General features: G+C 39.0%; 1 protein-coding gene across 2 annotated transcripts; it reads left to right on the forward strand.

Moving 5' to 3' along the window:
- The first annotated feature begins 515 nt into the window (after nucleotides 1-515).
- On the forward strand, nucleotides 516-21,892 carry LOC103026281 (alpha-synuclein). Of its 2 annotated transcripts, none has more exons than XM_015603283.3 (6): nucleotides 516-724; nucleotides 3,750-3,892; nucleotides 5,070-5,099; nucleotides 11,735-11,877; nucleotides 19,701-19,778; nucleotides 20,491-21,892. In XM_015603283.3, exons 2-6 carry the CDS (start codon nucleotides 3,772-3,774, stop codon nucleotides 20,503-20,505), a joined length of 387 nt encoding a protein of 128 aa, XP_015458769.3. In that variant the 5' UTR covers nucleotides 516-724; nucleotides 3,750-3,771; the 3' UTR covers nucleotides 20,506-21,892. The 2 variants fall into 2 exon arrangements, with proteins under 2 accessions (XP_015458769.3, XP_015458768.3); XM_015603282.3 differs by having other exon boundaries at nucleotides 517-724; nucleotides 3,747-3,892.
- Nucleotides 21,893-24,120: the final 2,228 nt, after the last annotated feature.

The raw sequence follows: 24,120 nt of genomic DNA on the forward strand, positions 1-24,120 counted from the left end.
ATATAGACTTAACACAAGGTAGTTTAGCGCACCGGCCGCGTGTAAGGCTAGTAAACTTAGCTAAAGGGGGTTTAGCTTAACCAGTGATTTGGCTAACCCGCTAAGCTGAAGGTGGATTCAGGCGGTCAGGTATTAGTTTAAATAAAGTACAGGTGTAAACAACACTGGAAAACAACTTAAAACAGTGTTAAATGTACTAGTTTGGGGAAAATTGGCTATTTCTAAAGATCGATTTAGGTTAATATTAATCAATATCAGATCATTCAAATGAAGATCAATTTAAATCGAAGAATTTATTTTTTAACACACCCTTAATGACTAGGTGCTTAAATTTATACACCTGTGGTCATGAAATTGATTGGAACATGAGCTCAATGACTGAAATGGGTTCGTAAAATAATATTTAGAAATTCCAAAGGAACCAAAGAACACAAAAGAACCCTTCTTGCTGAGAGTGTAGAGTTGTGTAGGTGGGCGTTCACTGTATGTGTGTGAGAGAGAGAGAGCTAGAGAGATAAAGAGAGGAAGGGAGGGAGATCCGTCGTGTTTCAGCCATCACCAGCATCAGCACCACAAGCTGCTCTCGCCTCCACAGAAAGGACCACCGAAAACCAGACCACCGAACCGAGGTCTTTCTAGGATTTGCATGAAGGGATCTGTTGTTCGGCTTCTGTGCATCAGTAGAACCTTTACTGACCTTCAGGAACAGCAGCGAGAGGAACAGGTGGGTCCACAATCCACAGGTTTCTACTGAGTTTCAGCTGTAACACATCAATGATATTACACTTCCAGAACATATATATTAATATCTGATTTTAATTGCTTAATATCTTCACATCGCATGATATTTTTATCTGATTCATGTTATTCTTTGATATTCTTTTTATTATTTTTCTGCTGGAGTTTCACTGAATAACTCATCCCACAGTTTCTAAGATATGATCAGCTTTCTAATTCCAGACTGTTCTGTGTGATTGTGGGATCTGATCATTCACTTAACTCATCTTTATCCCCTTTTTCCCCAAAAGTTCTCAGGGCAAACCCCTAAGAACAAATTTACTGTCATTTTGATCCATTCCAATGTATTTGACGTTTCATTTTCACCCTCTAACAAATCCCAGTCCCACCTTTTCGTCCATCTAAGAAAAATTGCTCTCATTTCAACCTGCACTTGTTTATTTGGTGTTTTAATTTCATCCTTCATTACTCCAATTTACTTCAACTAATTCTGGTCTCTGGTCCTTTAGCCAGACACAACAAAAGCCATAGATTTTCTGTGTCCCAGCAGGTAACTGAGTTGTAATCCATAGCCATGCTCACCTGTTGTCTTTTAATCCCACATTCCTCCCATTCACTCCCACTCACTTTCAACATCACCCAACAATTAACTATTTGGTACACTCAGGGAACTCACTCATAAACACCTGGTACACAATCTTATCAACCAACCCATTTCCATAGCAACCACATATTGTAGCAGCGCATTCACAACCAACAGCTATATTTTAGCAACACATAGAAGCTTGAAAACAGTCTAGCAACAGCCGTGCAACACTTTAGCAACAACCATCCAACACTGCAGCAACAATCATTCAAAACCTTTGCAACAGCCATATAATACGTTTCCAACAGCCATGCAATACTTTAGTAACAGCCCAGCAACACTTTAGTAACCGTCATGCAACACTTTAGAAACAGCCATGTGACACTTTAGCAACAGCCTAGCAGTACATTAGCAATAGCCTAGTAGCACTGTAGCAACAGCCATGTAACCCTTTAGAAACAGCCATGTAACACTTTAGTAACAGCCATGTAACACTATAGCAACAGCCATGTAACACTTTAGTAACAGCCATGCAACACTTTAGTAACAGCCATGCAACACTTTAGCAACAGCTGTGCAACACTTTGGTAACAGCCTGGCAACACTGAAGCAACAGCTGTGCAACACTTTGGTAACAGCCTGGCAACACTGAAGCAACAGCTTTGCAACACTTTAGCAACAGCCATGCAACATTTTACAAACAGCCATGTAACATGTTACAAACAGCCATGTAACCCTTTAGAAACAGCCATGTAACACTTTAGTAACGTCCATGTAACACTTTAGAAACAGACATGTAACACTTTAGTAACATCCATGTAACACTTTAGTAACAGACATGTAACACTTTAGAAACAGACATGTAACACTTTAGTAACATCCATGTAACACTTTAGTAACATCCATGTAACACTTTAGTAACAGCAAAGCAACACTTTCGCAACAGCCTAGCAATACATTAGCAATAGCCTAGTAGCACTGTAGCAACAGCCTAGCAATACTTTAAAACCAACCATGCAACACTTTAGCAACAGCCTAGCAATACATTAGCAATAGCCTAGTAGCACTGTAGCAACAGCCATGTAACACTTTAGCAACAGCCATGTAACACTTTAGCAACAGCCTAGCAGCACATTAGCAACAGCCTTACAGCACATTAGCAATAGCCTAGTAGCACTGTAGCAACAACCATGTAGCCCTTTAGAAACAGCCATGTAACACTTTAGCAACAGCCATGTAACACTTTAGCAACAGCCTAGCAACACTATAGCAACATCCTGGCAACACTGTAGCAACAGCTGTCCAACACTTTGGTAACAGCCTGGCAACACTGTAGCAACAGCCATGTAACACTTTAGCAATAGCCTAGTAGCACTGTAGCAACAGTCTAGCAGCACATTAGCAATAGCCTAGTAGCACTGTAGCAACAGCCATGTAACACTTTAGCAACAGCCTAGCAGCACATTAGCAACAGCCTTACAGCACATTAGCAATAGCCTAGTAGCACTGTAGCAACAACCATGTAGCCTTTTAGAAACAGCCATGTAACACTTTAGCAACAGCCATGTAACACTATAGCAACAGCCTGGCAACACTGTAGCAACAGCTGTCCAACACTTTGGTAACAGCCTGGCAACACTGTAGCAACAGCCATGTAACACTTTAGCAATAGCCTAGTAGCACTGTAGCAACAGTCTAGCAGCACATTAGCAATAGCCTAGTAGCACTGTAGCAACAGCCATGTAACACTTTAGCAACAGCCTAGCAGCACATTAGCAACAGCCTTACAGCACATTAGCAATAGCCTAGTAGCACTGTAGCAACAACCATGTAGCCTTTTAGAAACAGCCATGTAACACTTTAGCAACAGCCATGTAACACTATAGCAACAGCCTGGCAACACTGTAGCAACAGCCATGTAACACTTTAGCAACTGCCATGCAACATTGTAGCAACAGCCATGCAACACTTTAGCAACAGCCCAGAAACACTGTAGTAACAGTCAGGCAACAGCATTGCAATACTATAGCAACAGCCATCCAGTACTTTTGCAACAGTCATGCAACACTGCAGCAACTGTCAGCAACACTGTAGCAACAGCCTAGCAACAATTTGGTGACAGCCAACAACACTGTAGCAACAGCCATGCAACATTTTACAAACAGCCATGCAACACTTTCGAAACAGCCTATCGGCACTATAGAAACAGCCTAGCAACACTGTAGCAACAGCCATGCAACACTTTGGTAACAGTCCAGCAACACTGTAGCAACAGCTATGCAACACTTTAGCAACAGCCTATCTAGCAACAGCCTAGTAACAGATTTAACCTTTACTAAAGATATCAAGTTAAAGTAGCTGATTTATACCATTAGTAGTATCATGGTACTAAATCTATATCTCAAACCTTATGACCACACAGCAGCTCCAGACTGTGTAAGCCCACAATGGACGTGCTGAAAAAAGGCCTGTCCAAAGCCAAGGATGGAGTCACATTAGCAGCGGAGAAGACCAAGCAGGGAGTGACAGGTGCTGCTGGGATGACCAAACACGGGGTCATTCTCGTTGGTGAGTCATTTAACTGGTATGGTGATGTCAATAATGGTACCAGGGAGCATGCTTTTTGAAAATTATAATTTTAATAATATTAAGTAGTAAATATATATTTTTAATAATTAAATAATTTATTAATTAATGGTCACAACATGATGCAAGGGAAGACAGTCATGACTTTATTATTTATAAACAAAAATAGAAAAGGTCAAATTGTCTGGGAGCTATATACTATGATCGGGAGATCACTGATTTGAATCCCGGTCATGCAGCTTGCCATCAGCTGCCAGAGCCCTGAGAGACCACAATTGTCCTTGCTCTATCTGGATCTCCCTTTGGAGTGATGTCGATCAGCACAAGGCATCTGTAAGCTGATGTATCGGAAAACTGTCACTGCGCTTTCCTCCGAGGATGTAATGTAATGCTACTTGGCAATGCTGCATCAGCAGCGGTTCCCCTCTGACTAGTTCCCTCTCCACAAAAAGCACATTTACGGCACTGTAGAAACGGGGTTTTAGTCCAGTAGCCAGATTAGCAGTGTGTACAAGATACTTGCTGATCCTGATTCAAGTGGAAAAAGAACCATAACTGGTGTAAAGATTCAGCTCCAGTGCGTAGCAGTACGAAGTGGTACCTAGTTAATATATCTACCAAACTTATATACAGTCTATGAGAAAACCTGAAGGCTCTGGAACCTTGTTCAGGTTGCATGTGATGCAAGCAAGCAAGTACAAGCCTTCCCAGAACCAACTAAGTCTGAAAGTCTGGAAAACACAATTTACATGGAAGTCAATGAGAGCAATCTGGGGCAATTTCCAGACCACTGGGAATCACCAATAGAGAGGCAACAAGACCAACTCGCTGTTGATTGGTCTAAGATACTCAGAGGAAGGACTGGCTGTACAGAACAGTCACAGCTAATTTAACACTAGTTAAATGTGCTAGAACCTTTTTCCTTCTTCTCACCCTGTGGTGGGGCGTCACCCAATCACCCAAATGAGGAAACTGCCACTGGGTGTAAACACACAATAGTCACATAATTACGAACCAGCCTTTTTCCTTATACTAATAAGATCTAAACAATATCAAATATAAATTATGTGCTAAGTGAATCGAATCATGTATTAATTATTTGGGAATATATGACTAATTTAATAATAATTTAGTCATTTTAATTTTTCTGAATCCACAGGAACAAAAACCAGAGACAGAGTCACAACAGGTAAGGGTTAATTTTCTACTGCATGGAATAACAAATCAGATTAGCATTGTTTAAATGCTTGTGATTAATGCATGTGTTCCAATATGACACTACAACACTACAAACATTGACAGCAAAACAAAGACTGAAAAGGCACAGGCGGAAGCATTATGCTTATAATTATGCCTGTCCAACATAACACAACATTAAGCTACCCTTTAGAATTTTTATATTATGAAAAATAGATAAAAATAAAAAAAATCAACACTTGTGACCTTCAAAAATTGCCCTACATACCATTTTTTTCCCCGGAAATCCCTGTTAGCATCATTCCAAAGTTTAACTCCAACAACAGATATGCATCTCCTTTAAATCTCTTTTCTAGCTTTTTGGACAACAATTTTTTTTTTACAAACATCTGGCAATTCATATTTAGATGTGTGTATTAAGAAAAACCGTTGTACACAAACAGGCAGTAAATTAACTTTTGCTTTGTACATTATTTGTATTACTTTATAGTAAACCAAATCATACAATTTCATAACATAGGATTTCATAAACAGTGTATTAGTACGTCCATAGTAACCAGCTTTATTAATAATACATATGGCTCATCTTTGTAAGAGGACTTTAGCATTCACGGTTGTTTTTTTACTTAAAACCCCACACTTTCACACAATATGATATATAAGGAAGTATTACTGAACATTCCATTATATGTAGAGCTTTATAATTTAGCATATTTCTAGACTTACACAGGATTGATATTGATTTTGATTTCAAATTTATTGAGACAGCCCTTTTATTCTGTTGCATATAATTTTTTTTCTAAGACTTCAAACAGGGGACAAAAAGGTCAATTTGCTTAGAAGTCCTTTGTCAACCCACGCAGTCAGCAGCAAATTACATCTTAAATGGCAATCACCCCAAGACCAATTGATGTCCACTTATTGATTGTGTACATTTTAAGCTTTTGACTTTGGTATATAAAAACACTGAACAGTAAAGAACAGTTTATTTTACTGTGTTCTGTGTGTCGAGTGGGTCAGTGTCTTTTACTGTCCAAATTTTACTGGTTTATGGTACACCAAAGGTAACCCATGCCACATTTTAATCACGTGTTTTTTTCATGAACTTTCTTATGGTTATACTTGGACACTTTTGAGGTTTAGTCATTTTTTATCTTATGTTTTTAACTATTATTTTCCTTCCTGTCAGGCTCCACAGGACTATTAGACACTCCTTCATTACCGTCGCTTCCGAATCTGACCAAAGTGTGACACACACCACTTTATCATATTAACAAACGACCTGAACAAGACTGAACCTGTTTTTATAAGCTTACAAACATCATTAATTCATTCGAATGGTTTTCAGTACGTGAGTGCAACCAGCAGAACAATGAGGCTATTATTAGTAAGTTGTTAGCGGTCGATAGCAGGGTTGAGCTGAGCTTAATCACGGCCTGCTGTCCCAGCCAGCTTTCACACTCAGCCAGGCATTAATTCTCTTTATGAGCGATTAACAGGAGCTGCTGTTCATTATAACTCAACTACTGAATTCCACACCAGCACCCGATCACACGCAGCGTGACCGCTCACGCAAGGCTAATGGATCTGCTCGACCTGAAAACCGTGGATTAAACACTTGAAGAGTAAATTAAATGAACACAAATGAATTCCCCTGAATCTACACACTGAGTAGTTTAGTATTGTATTGTAACAGACCATAGACTGTGTATAGCTGGACAGAGCATCTTCTCTCAAAAGTGAAGCCACCACAGGTCGGGCGCCCCCTGCTGTTTGGTTGCAAAAAGCTGTGTAACCCCACCCATCCCCATAGGTTTCAATGGCAAAACAGACAACTTTCAATCACGTTTTTTTCTAATATACTGTAATTCTACCTCCTTTATTTAAATGCAACAGCTAGTGTAACCTCTGCTTATATTGTTACATTTTATATCCCCACATAATTCGTTTTTAAAAACGTTATTCAGCTCTATTCAAAAAAGGTGTGGTTATTGTAAAAGGGCTGGTTATGGGTGGGACCAATAACAGACCGTCAGCTCCGCTCCGCCCCGCTCTGCAGTCTGTGACCGCGAGGCAGCCCTCAGGGGCGGGGTTATTTAAATGAGTAGGATGCTCTCCACAGTCTTTCTCCCTCCTCAGGTCTCTACTGCGCAGACTCGGGTATCAGGATCGCCAACATGGCGGAAGATTTTGGCTTCATTTTTGTTGAATGAATGGGAACGGCGAAACGGCGTCCATCTTTTTTTACAGTCTCTGTAACAGACTAGTTGAGAATATTTATTTTTAGCAAAACAGGTTATTTTGTGCCCTGTGGCCCAGTGTATACAATACTGTGTGTTTAAAGGTTTGTGGACACCCCTTCTGATCGATGCATTTATTACTCAAGAAGAATTAAGAAGAAATCTGTTGAGAAATAGACTTGGGTGTAGTAAAACATGATAACGAGTATGAACTTTTGTTGAATAGCCCACCTCCATTCACCCCCAACTTCGCACATACAGACAAAAGTGCAAGTGTGTGTGTGTGTGCGTTGTGAGTGTGAGTCACAAGGGAGGGGAGGATGAGATAACCGTCTAAGCAATGATTGGCTAAGGTATAGTAAGATTACGTCTTCAGCCAATCAGAGAAAATAGGTGGGTGGGTGTTTAGAGCGCATGCATAGTGTCGCGTAACACAAAAGTAACGCAATAGTTACTTTTACTGGAAACTAGTTATTTTTATAGTGGGGTAACTCAGTTAGTAACTCAGTTAGTAACTTTTTTGGAGAAGTAACTAGTAACTATAACTAATTACTTTTTGTTTTTAAGTAACGTGCCCAACACTGGAAATACAGCACTTTTAGCTGATGCTTCCAACAGGATACAATGCTTTTTATAAGGGCATAGCGTTGCACATGCAAAGAATTCAGTATTTGTACACCACTTCATTGGTAGAATTGAGGGCCCATATATTTAAAACAAGTGTCAGATGTTTTATCCCCGGTAACATGAGCTAACTTAACGCACACTGTAAAACGACTATAAATCCCTCATTAGTCTCTCATTTACTACCTGCAGGAACCCAGAATGTACACACACAGGTTGTGTAGTGCCTGTAAACGTGCTGACCCTCTTATAGCAGCTCGGGGTTAAACTGAAAAGTATTTGATTCATTTCATCCCAGCAGTAAACAGAACTGTGCAGATGTTTGGTAATTGAATACATGAACTAAACTTTTACTGAGAAAAACTTTAGTTACTGGTCAGGATTATAAGGCACACTGACAATTTTTGGGACAAATTAAGGATTTTAAGTGTGTCTTACAGTACACAAAATACAGTAATTAATTTAACAGCTCCTCTTCTGTGGAAGGTGGTGGATATAAGTTAAATGGAACTCCTCAAAACCCTGATATTAATGCAATATGTTTAGAACACTGTTGTTTAAGCAAATTTACCTCTTCTACTAATTACTGTGACACCCAGGGGTTGGACAATGAAACTGAAACAACTGTTATTTTAGTGTGGGAGGTTTCATGGCTAAATTGAACCAATCTTTATTAATTGCACATTGCACCAGTAAGAGCAGAGTGTGAAGGTTCAATTGGCAGGGTAAGAGCACAGTTCTGCTCAGAATATTACAATGCACACAACATTTTGTGTGACATAAGTTCAAAAGAGGACAAATTGTTGGTGCACATCTTGCTGGCGCATCTGTGACCAAGACAGCAAGTCTTTGTAATGTATCAAGAGCCACGGTATCCAGGGTAATATCAGCTTACCACCCACCGAGAAGGACAAACCACATTCAAGAGGATTAACTGTGGACGCAAGAGGAAGCTGTCTGAAAGGGATGTTCGGGTGCTAACTTGGATTGTATCCAAAAAACATAAAATCACGGCTGCCCAAATCACGGCAGAATTTAATGTGCACCTCAACTCTCCTGTTTCCATCAGAACTGTCTTTTGAGACAATAAATTATTGTGATCTAAAACCAGGTGTTTCAGTTTCATTGTCCAACCCCTGTAATATATATATGACTTATTCTGTATGATATTATCACTGTGGGTGGAACCTATATAAATGGACCACTGCTGTACCGGACATTCTACCACAAAGTAAACAAACATGGCTGCCCCTAGTCATCACGCAGAATAAAGGAGATAGTGTGTAAATGTTTACTAAAGCTGGGGAGAAACTAAAAGACTTTGAGTCTAAAGACTAAAAGGCTTTTGGAGAAGATCTCAGATAAGGCTGTTGGGAAGTAAGAAATTGTCACTGCGTTCTTTAGCTGAAGGGATGGAACACAGCCTGGAGCCGTAGCTCAGTCAGATGTGCAGGCCTCAGCAGGACAGCGGGTGTTTGGCGCTTAGGGACTGATTATGGGAAAAACAAACAAGAGGACCAAAGGTTTAAACGTAACACTGACCCACAGGCTGTACCGGGTCCGGGAGGTGGGGGATGGAGGTTGTTCCTGTGTGCTGCTTGCAGGTGTATAGCTTCAGGCCTGAACTGTACTGTATCACTAAGTTCAGCTCAGATTCGCTCTGCCTCTGCTGTCAGTCTTACAGGATCCAGCACTACTGATAAAACATGTCTAGACTATGCCACACGATGGAAATGTTGTCAGTATGTCTTTCCTATCTTAACAACAGGAAAAATGTATGTCTTGCAAAGCTCGAAACACACAAAATGCCAGAAAAACTCCCAAAATTTTGGGAGTAAACCAATCAACGCATCACTTGGCATCCCCTTTAACCGTGCGTCCACACCGAATGCGACGCCAGCAACAAGGCAGCCTAAAGTCATTAATTTTCAATGAGAACATTGTGAAGAGAGTTGAAGGGAACTCAACCTTATGCAAATGAGCAGTGATGTGTGATGGCAACTACCAATCAGAAACAGGTTCTGATATGTCCAGCCTGGATTCACTACTCTGATTTCTGGTTCCTATTAAATGTTTGTTCCACTCGCGGAAAAAATGGGGGAGAGGCTCATCATCACTGGGTCAGGTTTCCTGTTATTCCTTAATAAAAGGAATGATGCATGGAAAAATTGTGTCAGAAATTGTTTGACAGTTTCCCTCCATTTATTTTGTTTTTAAAAGGAACACTGCTTATTGGTAAAAAAAAATCAGCAGACTCAGTGCCAGTTGATTTCTTTTTAGCTTTGGGAGGTGGCGATCTTGGGCGCAAAGCATTGGGCACCTCATTCATTGAAAGAAGCCATTTGGTAACACTCTACTTGGATGGTCCATTTGATGGCCTTGTTGATGCTCAACAGACATTTAACTGAATGTCTATTAACTGCAACTTAACCTTATGGTGAATTTAAATTATTAAAAATAGAACATAACCCTACACCTTACCCTAACCTTAACCATTAATCTACCATAAAATCTAACCCTACACTTAACCCTAACCTAAACTTTAAATCTAACTCTAAACCCAATGCTAAAATGTTAAGATTAGAGTTTGGGTTGGAGTTGGATGTTGGGTTACATTCAATAGAGCATCATTTACTTTCACTTTTCTGTTTAATTGCATTTAATAGACATGCAGTTAAATGTTAGTTGAATGTCAGTTGAGCATCATCAAATGGACCATCCAAGTAAAGTGTTACCAAACATTTCTTTTACGTATATCAGCATACTGAAGTAGGATTTACCCATATAAACTGAGTTTAGTGAATAATGCATGCACAGTTTGCTTATAGTTTCCATGACGATATAATATAGTTTTTATTTGTCATCAACAATACATGTTTTAACACATAAATAAGGAGATGCATGGATGATGCTTACATGCACATGATGTGCATTTCAAATAATAGGAGATAATTGTACAAGTGTATAATGTTTAGAAATTGTGTAGATAGGCTGAACCCTTGGTATCTGTATCCTTGCTGTCTGTGTGCCCGCATTTGGAAAACACCCACCAGCAACAGCTAGTTCCAAGTAAGACGTGCCTCCAAACGACTCATTGCCTGCTGGATGGGCGACACAAAGCAAATTTATGTGCTTAGACTTTGGAAGATTGCTATTTCAAAGGCACAGCTACCTGTACAATGCTTCTCAGCAAAGTAAACTGACCTGCTTGTTAATTCCCTTTCATTCTGTTTATTATTATTAATGTAAAAAAAAAAGGCACACGCTATGGGTTTGTGCACTGCTGCGTGTCCATGTGTGCATAACAAAGGGGAGAGTACCCACGTTGAGCACACACCTGTGTTGACAATTCACTGCCAAGATAACATTGAACATCTGACTGTTGACGTTTGTCTGGGTTGTGTCCAGTCAGTGGCGCAGCTGTGTTTCCTGTTGCCAAGATAGCAATACATTTACCTGAACACACCTCACTTTTAGACCTCCAACCCATATGTGTATATATTCAAAAGCAATGTTGCAATGTTGGATCCTTAAAGGATTCAGTATCCACTACGGATGATTTTGTATCTATTATGAATTATTCAGTATCCATTATAAATTATGTAACTTCTACTATGACTTATTCAATATTTATATGAATAATTAAGCATCCATTTTCAATGTTTTAGTATGCACGACTAAATTATTTAGTATCTAGTATGGATACTAAGTGTTTCTTTAAGTATTTTTTAATGAACTAATTACTGTCTCATTACTTCCACAGTTGCAGAAAAAACAGTCTCAGGTGTGTCTCATGTGAGCGGCGCCATGGTGACCGGCGTCACAACGGTAGCCCAGAAAACCGTGGAGGGGGCGGGGAGTATCGCCGCAGCCACTGGCCTGGTGAAGAAGGACACGACTAAAGTGGTGAGAGAGCATCTGGTTCACAGAGACACTGTCTCTCGCCCCGCGGCGTGAGGTGACGCAGCCCTGCACTCCCGTCTGGCATTATAGCACGTATCTGAGAGCTCGTCACGTGGAACCATCATTTATTTTTGAAGGCTTACAGCAGAACGTCAGGAAGACGTTACTGGGAAAGGCCTCATTGGCACGCAGCTCACACTTTGGGCTGCTTCTAAAATTATGTCACGATCCAAAATATCTGGGCCTTCCATTCGTCTGAAACTGCTGGTCAGCAAGTATTCGGATACAACAATGGATTTTTAGGATGTTTGCAGAGTGTCTTTAAAGCTACTGTATAAGAATGTTAGTGTGTTGGCTATCTGTATCACACAAATACAGGTATAACGGACGCCTTTTCTGACATCAGCCTTGCAACGTCCCAGAAACGTCCCAGTGTTGTTATAGTAAATGTTTCACAGGATTAAAACAGGTTTTAAACTCTCTTTTCAGTTAAAAAATGGCAAAAATCCCCGATGGCAATTCTGGGTTAAGTACTGCATGCTGAGCTTGAGTTCAATCAGCCCAACACTGTTTGAATTTTGGTACAATTCTGGCCCATGCGTTCAGCTTACTTCCGGAACAAGCACTGCACGTTGCACTATGAATTAAATCAGTCCACATCCAGCCCATTTGTCTGTTAAATCTGACAAAATTCCCAGATTAAATATAGGCCTATTGCTGCATGCCGCATGATAGAATGCAGTAAAAAATAAATATTTTCCTACGTCCGTCTTTACTGTGGTGAGTGTGAGGTAGAGCTTAGATCGGGCCCAAAAAATCCGACCCGACCCAGCCCGAGCCTGTGCACGTTCTGCCTGAATTATGTTAATTAACACTGTAACATAGAAGCATAGAACTAGCCCACAAGCTCTAGTGTGAGGCAGGAATACCTCCTCGACAGGTAACCAGTCCATTGCATGACACACATACACAGTCTACCATGTGCCAAGGCCCTGACTGCTGAGTATAGTATGGAATTACCACGCACCACTTGTGCAAAGATTCCGGCTGCCGAGTATAACACGGAATCAGCATCAGAGTTTTTATTTGAAGTCTGTAGTGTCTAGAACATTTGTACTGGGTTTCTCCAGCTTGTACTCTCTAACCTGCATCACATTTGTGCCTGTATGACTCGCAAAGAGAGGGCGTGTCTATAGCACAGGACTCCACCCACTCTGCTGTAATATTGTGAGGAGTCAGTCACATATGTAGGTCTCTGTTTCCCTGGTGATCCAGTCGTCTGTGGTTAAGACCACAGAAAATGCCTTAAATTCCTAAATCCTTTGACAATTTTGCTCTTTTTCTGTTCATAAAGATCTGGCACGATCTTCGTCCTAAAATGTGTACGTGATCAATTTTGACTGCTGGTTGCTATGGTGTTGCCATGGCGAAACATGGAAAAAGTCATGGGACATAATGCTAGCTCCATTTCAGTTTTAAATTGAAGTTGAGAAACAAGACCACTTGTTTGGGATGCCATGTTGTGTATATTGTTATGGTAAAGACACTACGATACTAAAAAAGTTAAGAAGAAAATTTCAACTGGAACACACTTTTAGGACAGGTTTCCTACTTGGAAAGTCAAGAAAGAACCACCGACCCTGAGACCCTAGATAGGATTTTATTTGGGACCCCCCATACCACCACCTCAGCATCAGATCAACTGATTTTATACCACTGGGAGCCACTGGATCCCGTAGGCACAGTGCAGAAGCGCCATGTACCACACAACCAAAAGTAATACATAAAGCGCATAGGACTATAAGACGCATTGTCGATTTTTAAGAAAATTAAAGTTTTTAAATTTTTAGGTGCGCCTTATAGTCCAAAATATATAATAACCTGATAAATATGGTACAGTTGGGGTGCCAACTGTGAAAATCACTTTAAAAAAATGTTTTTTACGTGTGTAATACCATTCCGTTTGTATTATTCGATGTCATTTTTAAAAATATATACTGTTTTTCATGATATCTAGGTGCTCTTAGGGGCCTAAGCAGCCGCGGAATTTGAGTATGCTTTGGGTCGGCTCTGTACCTGAATGTTTTAACTGGAATACAATCAACTCTGTGATTTCCAACTCCGACATCCCATGTCCAATGTAAATACAACGCAGCATTATTCCTCTGTCATATGCTCTTGGCTATAGATCGTCTTAAGTAAAAAAAAACACAGAATTTTCTTTGACTCTTTCTAATTCTAACACAGATAAAGCGGGCCCTAAACAGCCTCAAGCCTGAAGTGTGACAACACCAAACATTGCTTACACCTGCTGCCCACTTACTGGGCCTAAAGGGCGCCTGCATGAGGCGACCAGGATCAAACATGCATCCTGAATCATCACTCCCAGCGACCGCTCCCAAGCAAACCAGGGTTGCCATGGTAATCCTGACCATCAAAAGGAGATCCGTGGGTGGTGTTTGTTCGGAACAGGAATGGACACTTCCAATATTTATCAGTAGTCGAAGAGGAACATGCCATTTGCTGTAAGCGATAAGTTATCCAGTAATCACATGGTCCAGATCAAACAACCAAGACTGCAAAATACACTGAATTTGATATGTTCTATTTTTATTCAGGCCATTTTCACGTGATATGGTACTGAAATCTGATATCAATTATATCAATGAATGTCTATTTTCTGATCTATTTTCATACATAAGGCACATCGTATTATAAAGCGCATTATGCGACACTAGTAAGGAACAAGGGTGTTGCCTCATTTTTCTTGTAATTCAGCAGGTCTCGCTGCTGGGTGGTGGTGAGGGTATAGCTAAGCTAAATAAACAAAACTGTAATTCCTAAAAAAACATTTTCTTTTTAAGTCCAAAGAGTGATGGATGTTAATCTAAACAGATTTCTCTCCTAAACACTTTATTTTTAATTGGGTGAGTAAAGTGATTCCGTTTATTTATAGCAAGCTTAAATTTACAGATTACAGATTAGTTTCACCTGCCCAAACGATCCCTATCCTGGCAAAGCAACTTTGAAACTCACAACTCATAAGATTCTACAAACCAATTAATATTAAGTACAGAGAGACTCCGCCCACGTGGCTGATGACGACAGTTTTGAAACCAAAACTAACTGGACCAAATGAACACAACGTAACACAAACACAAACCTTAGTGCGGACTCTGGTCTGGTTTTTCAGTTTTTCAGTTTTTTTTTAATGTTCTCTGTGAAAATCAGATTTGGGTTACTTCTACCTGCTGTATAAATGTATCCTGCTTTGGTTGGTAGCCTCATTACCCATTAAACAATAGAGGAAGCAAACAAATGGTTCAAACCTCTGCAACAATCCCCGTCAGCAGTCGGAGTCCGAGGGAGCACAATTGGCCTTGCTCTCTCTGGGTGGGTAAATGGTGCTTTCTCCCCCATCACTCCTAGTGTATTGTTGGTCAGCACAGGAGTCTGTTAGCTGATATATCAGAGCTGGGTCACTGTGCTTTCCTCTGAATGAGCTGGCTACATATTGATGCTGCATCAGTGGCAGTTTGAAATTGAAGGAGGCTGAAGCTAGCCCTCACGTTCCTAGACTTGTCAGTATGGTTTTACCTTGTTTAAGGACAATTAACTCCATTTATGGGGTACATTGTAAAGTCAGTGCTCCCTCTGCTTTTAGCTGAATTGTTCATAAACAGTTGGAGCTGGAAACAGTTCAGGTTTTTAGTAGAGTATGAATCAGAGATGTGCAGACTCCTGGTATACAATTAATATCAATCTGGCTCAAATAACTTTACACTTTTTAACAAGTGTAAAAATGTATTAAATTTTCCGTATCTCTGTATCTCTTGAGGAGAAGTTTCAGGGCTGGTTTGGGGGTTGACAGAGTGAAACAGCGAAAGATATGAGATCTGTCTGATTCAGACAGACTCTTCATTACAGACACCGATATTGATCAAATTAAAAACGGCTCAGTGAGATCCATCAAAGACCTTCACACACACACAGGTCTCCCTTTACAGAGCAGCAGGAGAGACTGAATGTTGATTACCTTCGTCCTTTCATCTGTCCATCCCCTCACACCATCAACCAGAGCAGGCAAATGAGGGATGGAACTGTCAGACAGAGGAGTGGTGAAAAACGAGAGAGCGGTGAGAAATGAGTTTTCATCAGACGGGCTGTTAACAGCCGTCTGGGTCGTACCCGTTCACCTCCTCCATCTGAGTGTTGAGGTACATGATGACAAAACCAGAGGCAACTTTTGCCAAATGCCTCATGAACCAAATGTTAAAATTATATGATGTTATGGTAAATTGTTTAATAGATACTGTAAATTAACAGAGATTATTAAACCGCCTGAATTCGCCCACAAAGGCGTGATACTGTGTGGAACACAGCTCAACTAGGATTGGTCTATGATACTTAGAGGCAGGACTGACTGTCCAGAATAGTCATAGCTACACTCTAACCAATTGCTCTATTTTTCATAGTAAAATCATGCAGTAATTAACTGTCTAATGATGTTAATTGTAAAACTGTAGTACCCAATTCATCTTATGAAAACAGCTGCCACTCGTATATATAATACAATAATTTATTGCTTTGTGGTGTGACTAAGCACCGAGTAAAAACACAAAAATGTACCAGACACAAAAACTTCCTACATTTTAACCAATTGTAGACATAAAAAAGTAACATACATAATTTACTCAATAAATAACAAGCAACAATTTGCACTTACTTTATTTGGGCAGAGTTCACTCTATATTTTGGTAATTTTAGGTAAATATTACTCAAACTGAATATGGAGTCAAATTGGGGTCTTTAATGCTGAAGAGAAAATAAAACTATCACGAAAAAAAATCTCCACAAATTGCAAAAAAAAATCTGATATTGCAAACAAAGAAGAGAACATAAGTTACCTTTTTTCACTTGTAATATTTTTTTAGAGTAAATATGTGCAACACCTTATCTTATTTTATCTATATTATATTGTAGTCTAAATTAAACGTTCTGTGTTTTCCTTTTTATTAAGTGCGTTTGCGCAGCGTTGTGTTTTAATGGGGTTTTTCACTGTTAAAATCCACCATCTACAGGCGGCCGTGTGTAACTGCAGCAAGCACGCAAGAGAAAAAGAAGCTAAAATTCAGCCTTTTGCTCAATTTAACAACTGAACACAAACATATTATATAATTCAGTAATTACATATATGTAAAATAAATAACTAGCATTAACTTATGAACTATAAATAGCTGTTGTTCAGCCTGGTTAGCGTCCGTCAGGGTGGCCGGTTGAACGGGCCGGCCTGCAGCACTACATATGAAATCAGAGGCTCCAGCTGATCCTCCATACCTTTACCCTTTACCCTATCCTTCATACCTCCTCCGCCTTTACATATTGACCACGCCCCTCTCTTCTCCCCACGCCCCCACATCAAAAAGGGGTCAAAATAGACTCGCAAACAAAACGGAGGAATGCAAAGGAGGGAAAGTATTGCAAAAGAAAAAAGGAATGCAAAGCGCAAAACGCAAAGAAAAAATGGTGTTGCAAAAGATTTGAATATATTACAAGTGAAAAAAGGAAACTTCTTTGTTTGCAATGTCAGATTTGTGGAGTTTTTTTTTTTTATGTTATTTTCTCTTCAGCATTGAAGACCCCAATTTGACTCCATAACTGAACAGCTTGATAAATAAATTTACATTTCTTTGTATGCTACAAAAAAAGTTACATATTTTATACTGGCCCCTGACATTCTATTTTTTGCATAATACCTCACCACCAGTGTGGAGTCTTGCCTACCAGTGCTACCAGTGGTTATTCATGTATATTTTAAAAATGGTTGACTCTCTGGGTTTAGTGTTGTAGGTCATAAGTGCAAGTTACCAATTTCTTTACTGCAAAGTGTGATTTCATCTCTAACTCTCTTGTTCTGAGACTCCTCCTTGTGTCTGTGAATGGTCCTAATATCCAGCTATGTTATTTTGGATTCCTCCCTGTGTCTGTGATCAGCTCTAATCTCAAACTCTTTTGTTCTAAGACTCCTCTCCTTGATTGTGATTGGTTCTAATTTCTACCATCTCGTTCTAAAACTCCTGCCCATGTCTGTAATTAGTCCTAATCTCAATCTCGATTTTTCCTGAGACTCCTCCCCCCTTAGTGTGATTGGTCCTGATCTCTACATTGTTTTTTGAAACTCCTTGTTACGCGGGAGACGGAGGGATGGACGTAAGTGCAATATAATATTTATTAAACAAACAAGATAAAATAAAACAGTAAACAAAACACGGGTAACGCAAAAAACTTACAAAGAACAAGGCAAGGATAAATCCAACTAAGAAACTCAGACTAAGAAACTAAGACTAGGATACATACGGGCAACAAGGATACATACGGACTAAGGATGCAAGGATACAAAAGATACAAAGGATACAAAAGACTCGACACTGAACATTCAAACAGAGGGGCTTAAATACAGGAGGAGAGTGAGAAACACCTGGGCTTGGATGACGAGGGGACGGGGTTACAGACAGGACACAGGTGAGAACACTAATAGCTAGGGCAGGGCTGGGGCGGAGCTATGGTGGAGACAGGTACAAAAACAACAACACAAGCACATGGCTGGGAACACTTGACAGGAAAACAGAGGGGCAGGAGCACAAGAGACCAAACGAGGGAGAAACAGAAGACAGACATGGGCTAAGGTGTTACACTCCTCTACATATCTGCAGTTTTACAGTTTAGTCTAAAACCCCTAAAACTCTCCAACACTCTGCTGTAACTCAGAGATGAACAATATCATATGAAAAGAAAAATGAAACAAGTGAGAGAGTGAGAAAGCAAGTCAGAATGATGCATTATGGGAGTGGGAGCGTCGCTGGCTGGATGAGGGAACAGATGGAGGACTGGTGGGCGGTGTTAAACACAGAATCAGAAGAGAAGTACACACAAACACACACACTGCTCGTGCTTGGTGCAGACAGTGTGAAACACACTCTGGGTGACTTACCTGTGTGTGTGCACGTGGGATGGGGAAGGTCACTACCGAGAAGGACAGCAATCACACACTTTGTCATGATATATACAGCTCTGGAAAAAATGAAGAGACAGTTTCTCCGATTTTGCTCTTTATAGGTTTATGTTTGAGCAAAATGAACATTGTTGTTTTATTCTATAAACTACAGACAACATTTCTTCCAAGTTTCAAAATAAAAATATTGAATTTATTTGCAGAAAATGAGAAATGACTGAAATAACAAAAAAGATGAAGAGGAAAACAATTCATATCCATAAAGTTCAGAAATCAATAATTTGTTGAACAACCCTCCATGGGAAGATGGCTTGTGATCATCCATCTTCCTCTTGATTATGTTCCAGAGTTTTTTTTTTATTTGGTAAAATCAAAGATACTCATCATTTTTAAGTGCTCTCTTATTGTATATATATATACTGCATGGTGGTGGTAGTATCATGGTCAGCATGCCATCAATGATGAAACAATAAATTCTGAATTATACCAGCAAATTCAAAGTCAGATGTTAGGATCTGTCTGTAACATGAATTTCAATCTTACTTGGGTCATGCAGCAAGACAATGATCCTATGCACATGTCTTTCACACAAAGGATTTGCCTTATGTAATTTAATATAATTAAATAAAAATATAATAAGTTATACACATATTGAGATTCTGTGTGTAAGTGTTTGTGCTGGGGCAGCACCCAGATCTCACTTCTTTAGACAGGTTAATGTTGTCTAAGATCATTGAGTTAAAAAAAAAAAATTATGTGTTTAAACTATACACTTGTAAACATCTCACCCTCTGTTATTTGTGTGTTTGTGCAGGATGATGAAGTAAAAAACCTGCCTGTGGAGAATGTTGACCTGCAGGACACTGACTACAGCTACACCCCCAACACTGAAGTACGTATACACACTCAGTCTTACATTATTATATATTATAAACACTGTGTTGTGGGTTTAATTTAGCAAAACACTGACAAAGGGAGGTGCCTACCTCATGAGCCAAGTAAAGAGCTATCAACACAGTGGATGACTAGTTTATTGGTAAATGGACGGTTTCTGATGTAGGAGCTTGTTATCTTGTTGCTAATTGAATGATGAACTGCTATAGCAACCTTAGATGCTGGGTGTTACATGTTCCTCATTGGATCATAAACAGATGCAGCTAGTTTAGTTATTAGCTATTAGACCTTCATGTTTGTGTATTATTGTTACATGTTGCTGATCAGCTTGTAAAAGGCAACAGCTAGTTTTAATTGTCAGGTTTTAGATCTTCATGTTTGTGTATTATTGTTGTAGACATAAAATGTAACATACATAATTTACTCAATAAATGACATTTTAGGGCCATATCACACTCCCCTAGTGGTTACTCACAAAACCTGGAGATATCAGCCAATAGCATTTGCTAATGGAGACCCTGACCCTGTCCCCTAACTGTCAAAACCACTCCTTTTTTACGCTCGTGTGCAAAAGCTTCACTCAAGCAAGAGCAGCTTCAAAAAAAAAAAAAGCTTGAGAGCAATATTTTGTGCTTGCGAGTTTCACTGTTGAAAATGTTAAAGAAAGTTACATAAATAAGTTAAACCTGTTTATTTATTATTTATTTCAGGAGGATTCTGATTGAAGTCACACAACAGAGTGCTTACAGTCAACCCGAACCCGCCTATACTACTCTGCCACATCCACTCCCATCTTCATGTCCACTTGGTGGCTGTCTATGAATGTGTCCTGTGAGAAGGGTCACGTATAACAGCAAAAGTTTGGCAAACCCTTCAGTCCCCCAGACCCCCACCCCCACCCTTCCTCTCAAAGTTATTAACCTACACATTTTTGGTGCTTTTTAAATTGGAACTACGATGCTAATGTAGCAAAAAAGTAATAAAAGATTATAGTCCACCTGCATAAGCATGTTAAATGCATGCCTAAGTTACTCACCACACAGTTGCCTCAACAAAGCCAAAATATATTTTTTACATTCCACCTTAAATACTGCAGGAATGATCAATTTAGCACATTTAGCTTCTGCCACAAATGTTTCATTCTAACTTAACAGTGCAGCAGTTACATTTTAGTTCCTCAGGTTAGTTATTCCACCTTCAGTGCTGCAACATTTACATTCTAGTGTCTGAAGAGAACTTTGCATTTGATCTAACTTGTGTTCCACCTTAAAAAGGGCAGCAGATATTTTCTAGCACCTGAAGGTACTAAGATTTTAAGTCTGCATGTTGGGCGGTTTGTTTAAATTCAGTTTTAAAGTTTTTTTCCGATTTATACTTTTTTTATACATCACACCCTAAAATGTTTTTATTCCCCATCTAATCTGTAAACAATTTAAAAATATGATAAAGTTGTACTTTTATTGTATTATATCATATTGTATTATTAAATGTTTTCAACATATCGTCACTGTCCAATGAATAACAAGTACCTCTATTGTTCTCAATTTTTAGTTTACCATACATTTTGAACATAAAAAATGTCCTTTACGCTTTGTCAAAATTTCTTGATAAATGGACAAAAAGAAATTCTCCAAAATTACCTGAAATAAATAATTTTTTACACTGACTTTCACTGAAAGTTAAGTTTTTCTCTCCTGTAAAGTTGCTGTTTTGGAGACCACAGGGAGTTTGTCTTAATTTGTCCTAATGAATATCAACGGAGCAGTACAGCTAGCAGCTAATACATATAGGATTAGCTATTACAATATATATAATATAATATAAACTTTTTTTAACATGTCTTACAGCCATTTGCCCTACATGGGCAATACAGGTAGAAGTAGTGCTTTCATATTCCCTGTGTTGAATTGTCTGCATTGGGGCAACTGAGAACCAGTCAGACTGTACATTTATTTCAAACATTTAAAAGAATTTTAGATCGAAGCACTAGGAGAGAACAGTCAGAATATTTTCTGTGTTGCACATTTACTCTGTCTTGCTTGATTGTTCCCAAAAATGTCTGATTATGATATGCAGGCATCAGCATGCCACCGTCAATATGTGAGAATCACAAAAGTTCCAGCTTTCCTTTTCACTTTATTTACATTCACTTTCACCTTATTTACATTTATTTACTTTATTTACATCCAGAGTGACTTACAAAAGATCTTCGTTGTTTACTTCAAAAATATCCTAGCTAGTCTGTAGAGACTTGAATCAAGAGATACATCAAACTTTGATAATACTTAGAACCCTAGGATATATATATATATATATATACATATAATTATTTTAGAAACTCTTTGAAAAGACGAGTCTTCAGTTTATTTAGTCAGTTAACACCATGCTAATTGGTGGGGTATAAGTTTCCATTACTTCTTAGCTACATTAGCAGTGCTAATGTACTGCACAACTTAGTACATTAAGTACATAACCTGTTCTTGCAGTTTAAGTACATTTAGAGGGGGGCACAGACTGGTCACTAAATAAAAGTGAGTTTGTTTTGTGTCACTATCAGTAAGATCGCTGTGTTAAGTATGTTTTATATATCAGTCTGGTTCTGTACTCCGAGTGGTAACACCAGAACACAACAACTATAGCATCACCTAAGTGTCCGTCACACATACCTGAATATAAAAACTGAAACAGAAATCTACTCTATTTTTGTGTGTAATCTGTCAGTGGTTGAATGATGTGAAGATAATGTTTCTATTTTCTATGTTTTTATTGTTGATCTATGAAATTACTGCATGCAATATGAGTCTGATATTTTGTCCAAGTGTAATCATTTGTTGCTTGATTAATAAACTGTGATAAAAAATACATATCAGAGTCAAAGATATTGAAAAAATCCATATTATTTGAATCTTCCTCCCGTTGGCTGGAATAGTGCACTGTTGTACCACATTTCAACAACAACTAACGATGCTAAAGCACAATTGAAACATGGTGAAGGTAGTTACACACTGTTCCTTTAGGAACGCTACATTTACACAGTAGGTAATGTGGGCCAAATCTGATGTTGTTCTCTTTAGTGTCACTTATATCTGACATTTGCCTAAATATGACGAAAACTGGAAAGCATGCAAAGAAGAGCAATGCTTCACGTATAGTTTCAGTTTCATCTTCTCCAGAATCACAGGCGCCATCACAAAGAATGCATTCGACATTTCTAATTCTCAGAAATTGTCAGATATTTATAATGATTCATGATTGACAGTAGCTACAATAATTCTTAACTAGGTAACGATTTGTAACTAGGTAAATACAGTGGTGTAAAAAAAGTGTTTGCCCTCTTCATTTCTTATTTTTTGCATGTTTGTCAATCTTTTGGTTGACTTTCCTTTGTCAGACAGGTCCCTTTTTAATTGATTTCTTGATGGAGTAGATAGTGTGGCAGTAATCAGGCCTGAAAAAATGAACTCACAGTTCGTTTCACACTCACAACCACAGTTAGTTTTTTTTTTAACTGGAAGGGGAAACATTTTTGACAAAGGGCCATGAAGGATTTATTTATTTTTTCTACCCTTAATCTACCCTTTCTACCCTTTAAAACTGCAGTTTGTGTTGTCTTTAACTAATATTACAATTTGTTTAAAACAAATACGGTGGCCAAGAAGTGCAAAACAAATTAACATGTCAGAAAACAAATTTACAAAAATTAAAACAAATTTACAAATGCCACTACATTCTTGTTTGCCCATGTAAAGTTGTTTTCTCTTTGGTAATTTTTAATGTTTTGCACTTCTTGGCCACCGTAAAAAAAAAAAAAAAAATCATTGTAATGTCTATTCAGTTAAAAACAAAACATTATTGTAACCACTTTCTAATTATAATCACTACTATTGTAAATGCAACTAATAGTATACAGAGGTTGGACAATAAAACTGAAACACCTGTCATTTTATTGTGGGAGGTTTCATGGCTAAATTGGAGCAGCCTGGTGGCCAATCTTCATTAATTGCACATCGCACCAGTAAGAGCAGAGTGTGAAGGTTCAATTAGCAGGGTAAGAGCACAGTTCTGCTCAAAATATTGCAATGCACACAACATTATGGGTGACCTACCAGAGTTCAAAAGAGGACAAATTGTTGGTGCACGTCTTGCTGGCGCATCTGTGACCAAGACAGCAAGTGTTTTTGATGCATCAAGAGCCACGGTATCCAGGGTAATGTCAGCATACCACCAAGAAGGACGAACCACACCCAACAGGATTAACTGTGGACGCAGGAGGAAGCTGTCTGAAAGGGATGTTCAGGTGCTAACCTGGATTGTATCCAAAAAACATAAAACCACGGCTG

This window comes from Astyanax mexicanus, chromosome 17 (assembly GCF_023375975.1).
Source record: "Astyanax mexicanus isolate ESR-SI-001 chromosome 17, AstMex3_surface, whole genome shotgun sequence".
Lineage (NCBI taxonomy): Eukaryota > Metazoa > Chordata > Actinopteri > Characiformes > Acestrorhamphidae > Astyanax > Astyanax mexicanus.

What these genes read in the sequence shown, in the direction of transcription:
- LOC103026281 (XM_015603283.3), top strand. Translation starts at nt 3,772, where the DNA reads ATGGACGTGCTGAAAAAAGGCCTGTCCAAAGCCAAGGATGGAGTCACA. An exon ending in CAGAGACAGAGTCACAACAG is followed by an intron (nt 5,100 to 11,734) that starts GTAAGGGTTAAT and finishes TTACTTCCACAG; the next exon opens with TTGCAGAAAAAACAGTCTCA. An exon ending in AGAAGGACACGACTAAAGTG is followed by an intron (nt 11,878 to 19,700) that starts GTGAGAGAGCAT and finishes GTGTTTGTGCAG; the next exon opens with GATGATGAAGTAAAAAACCT.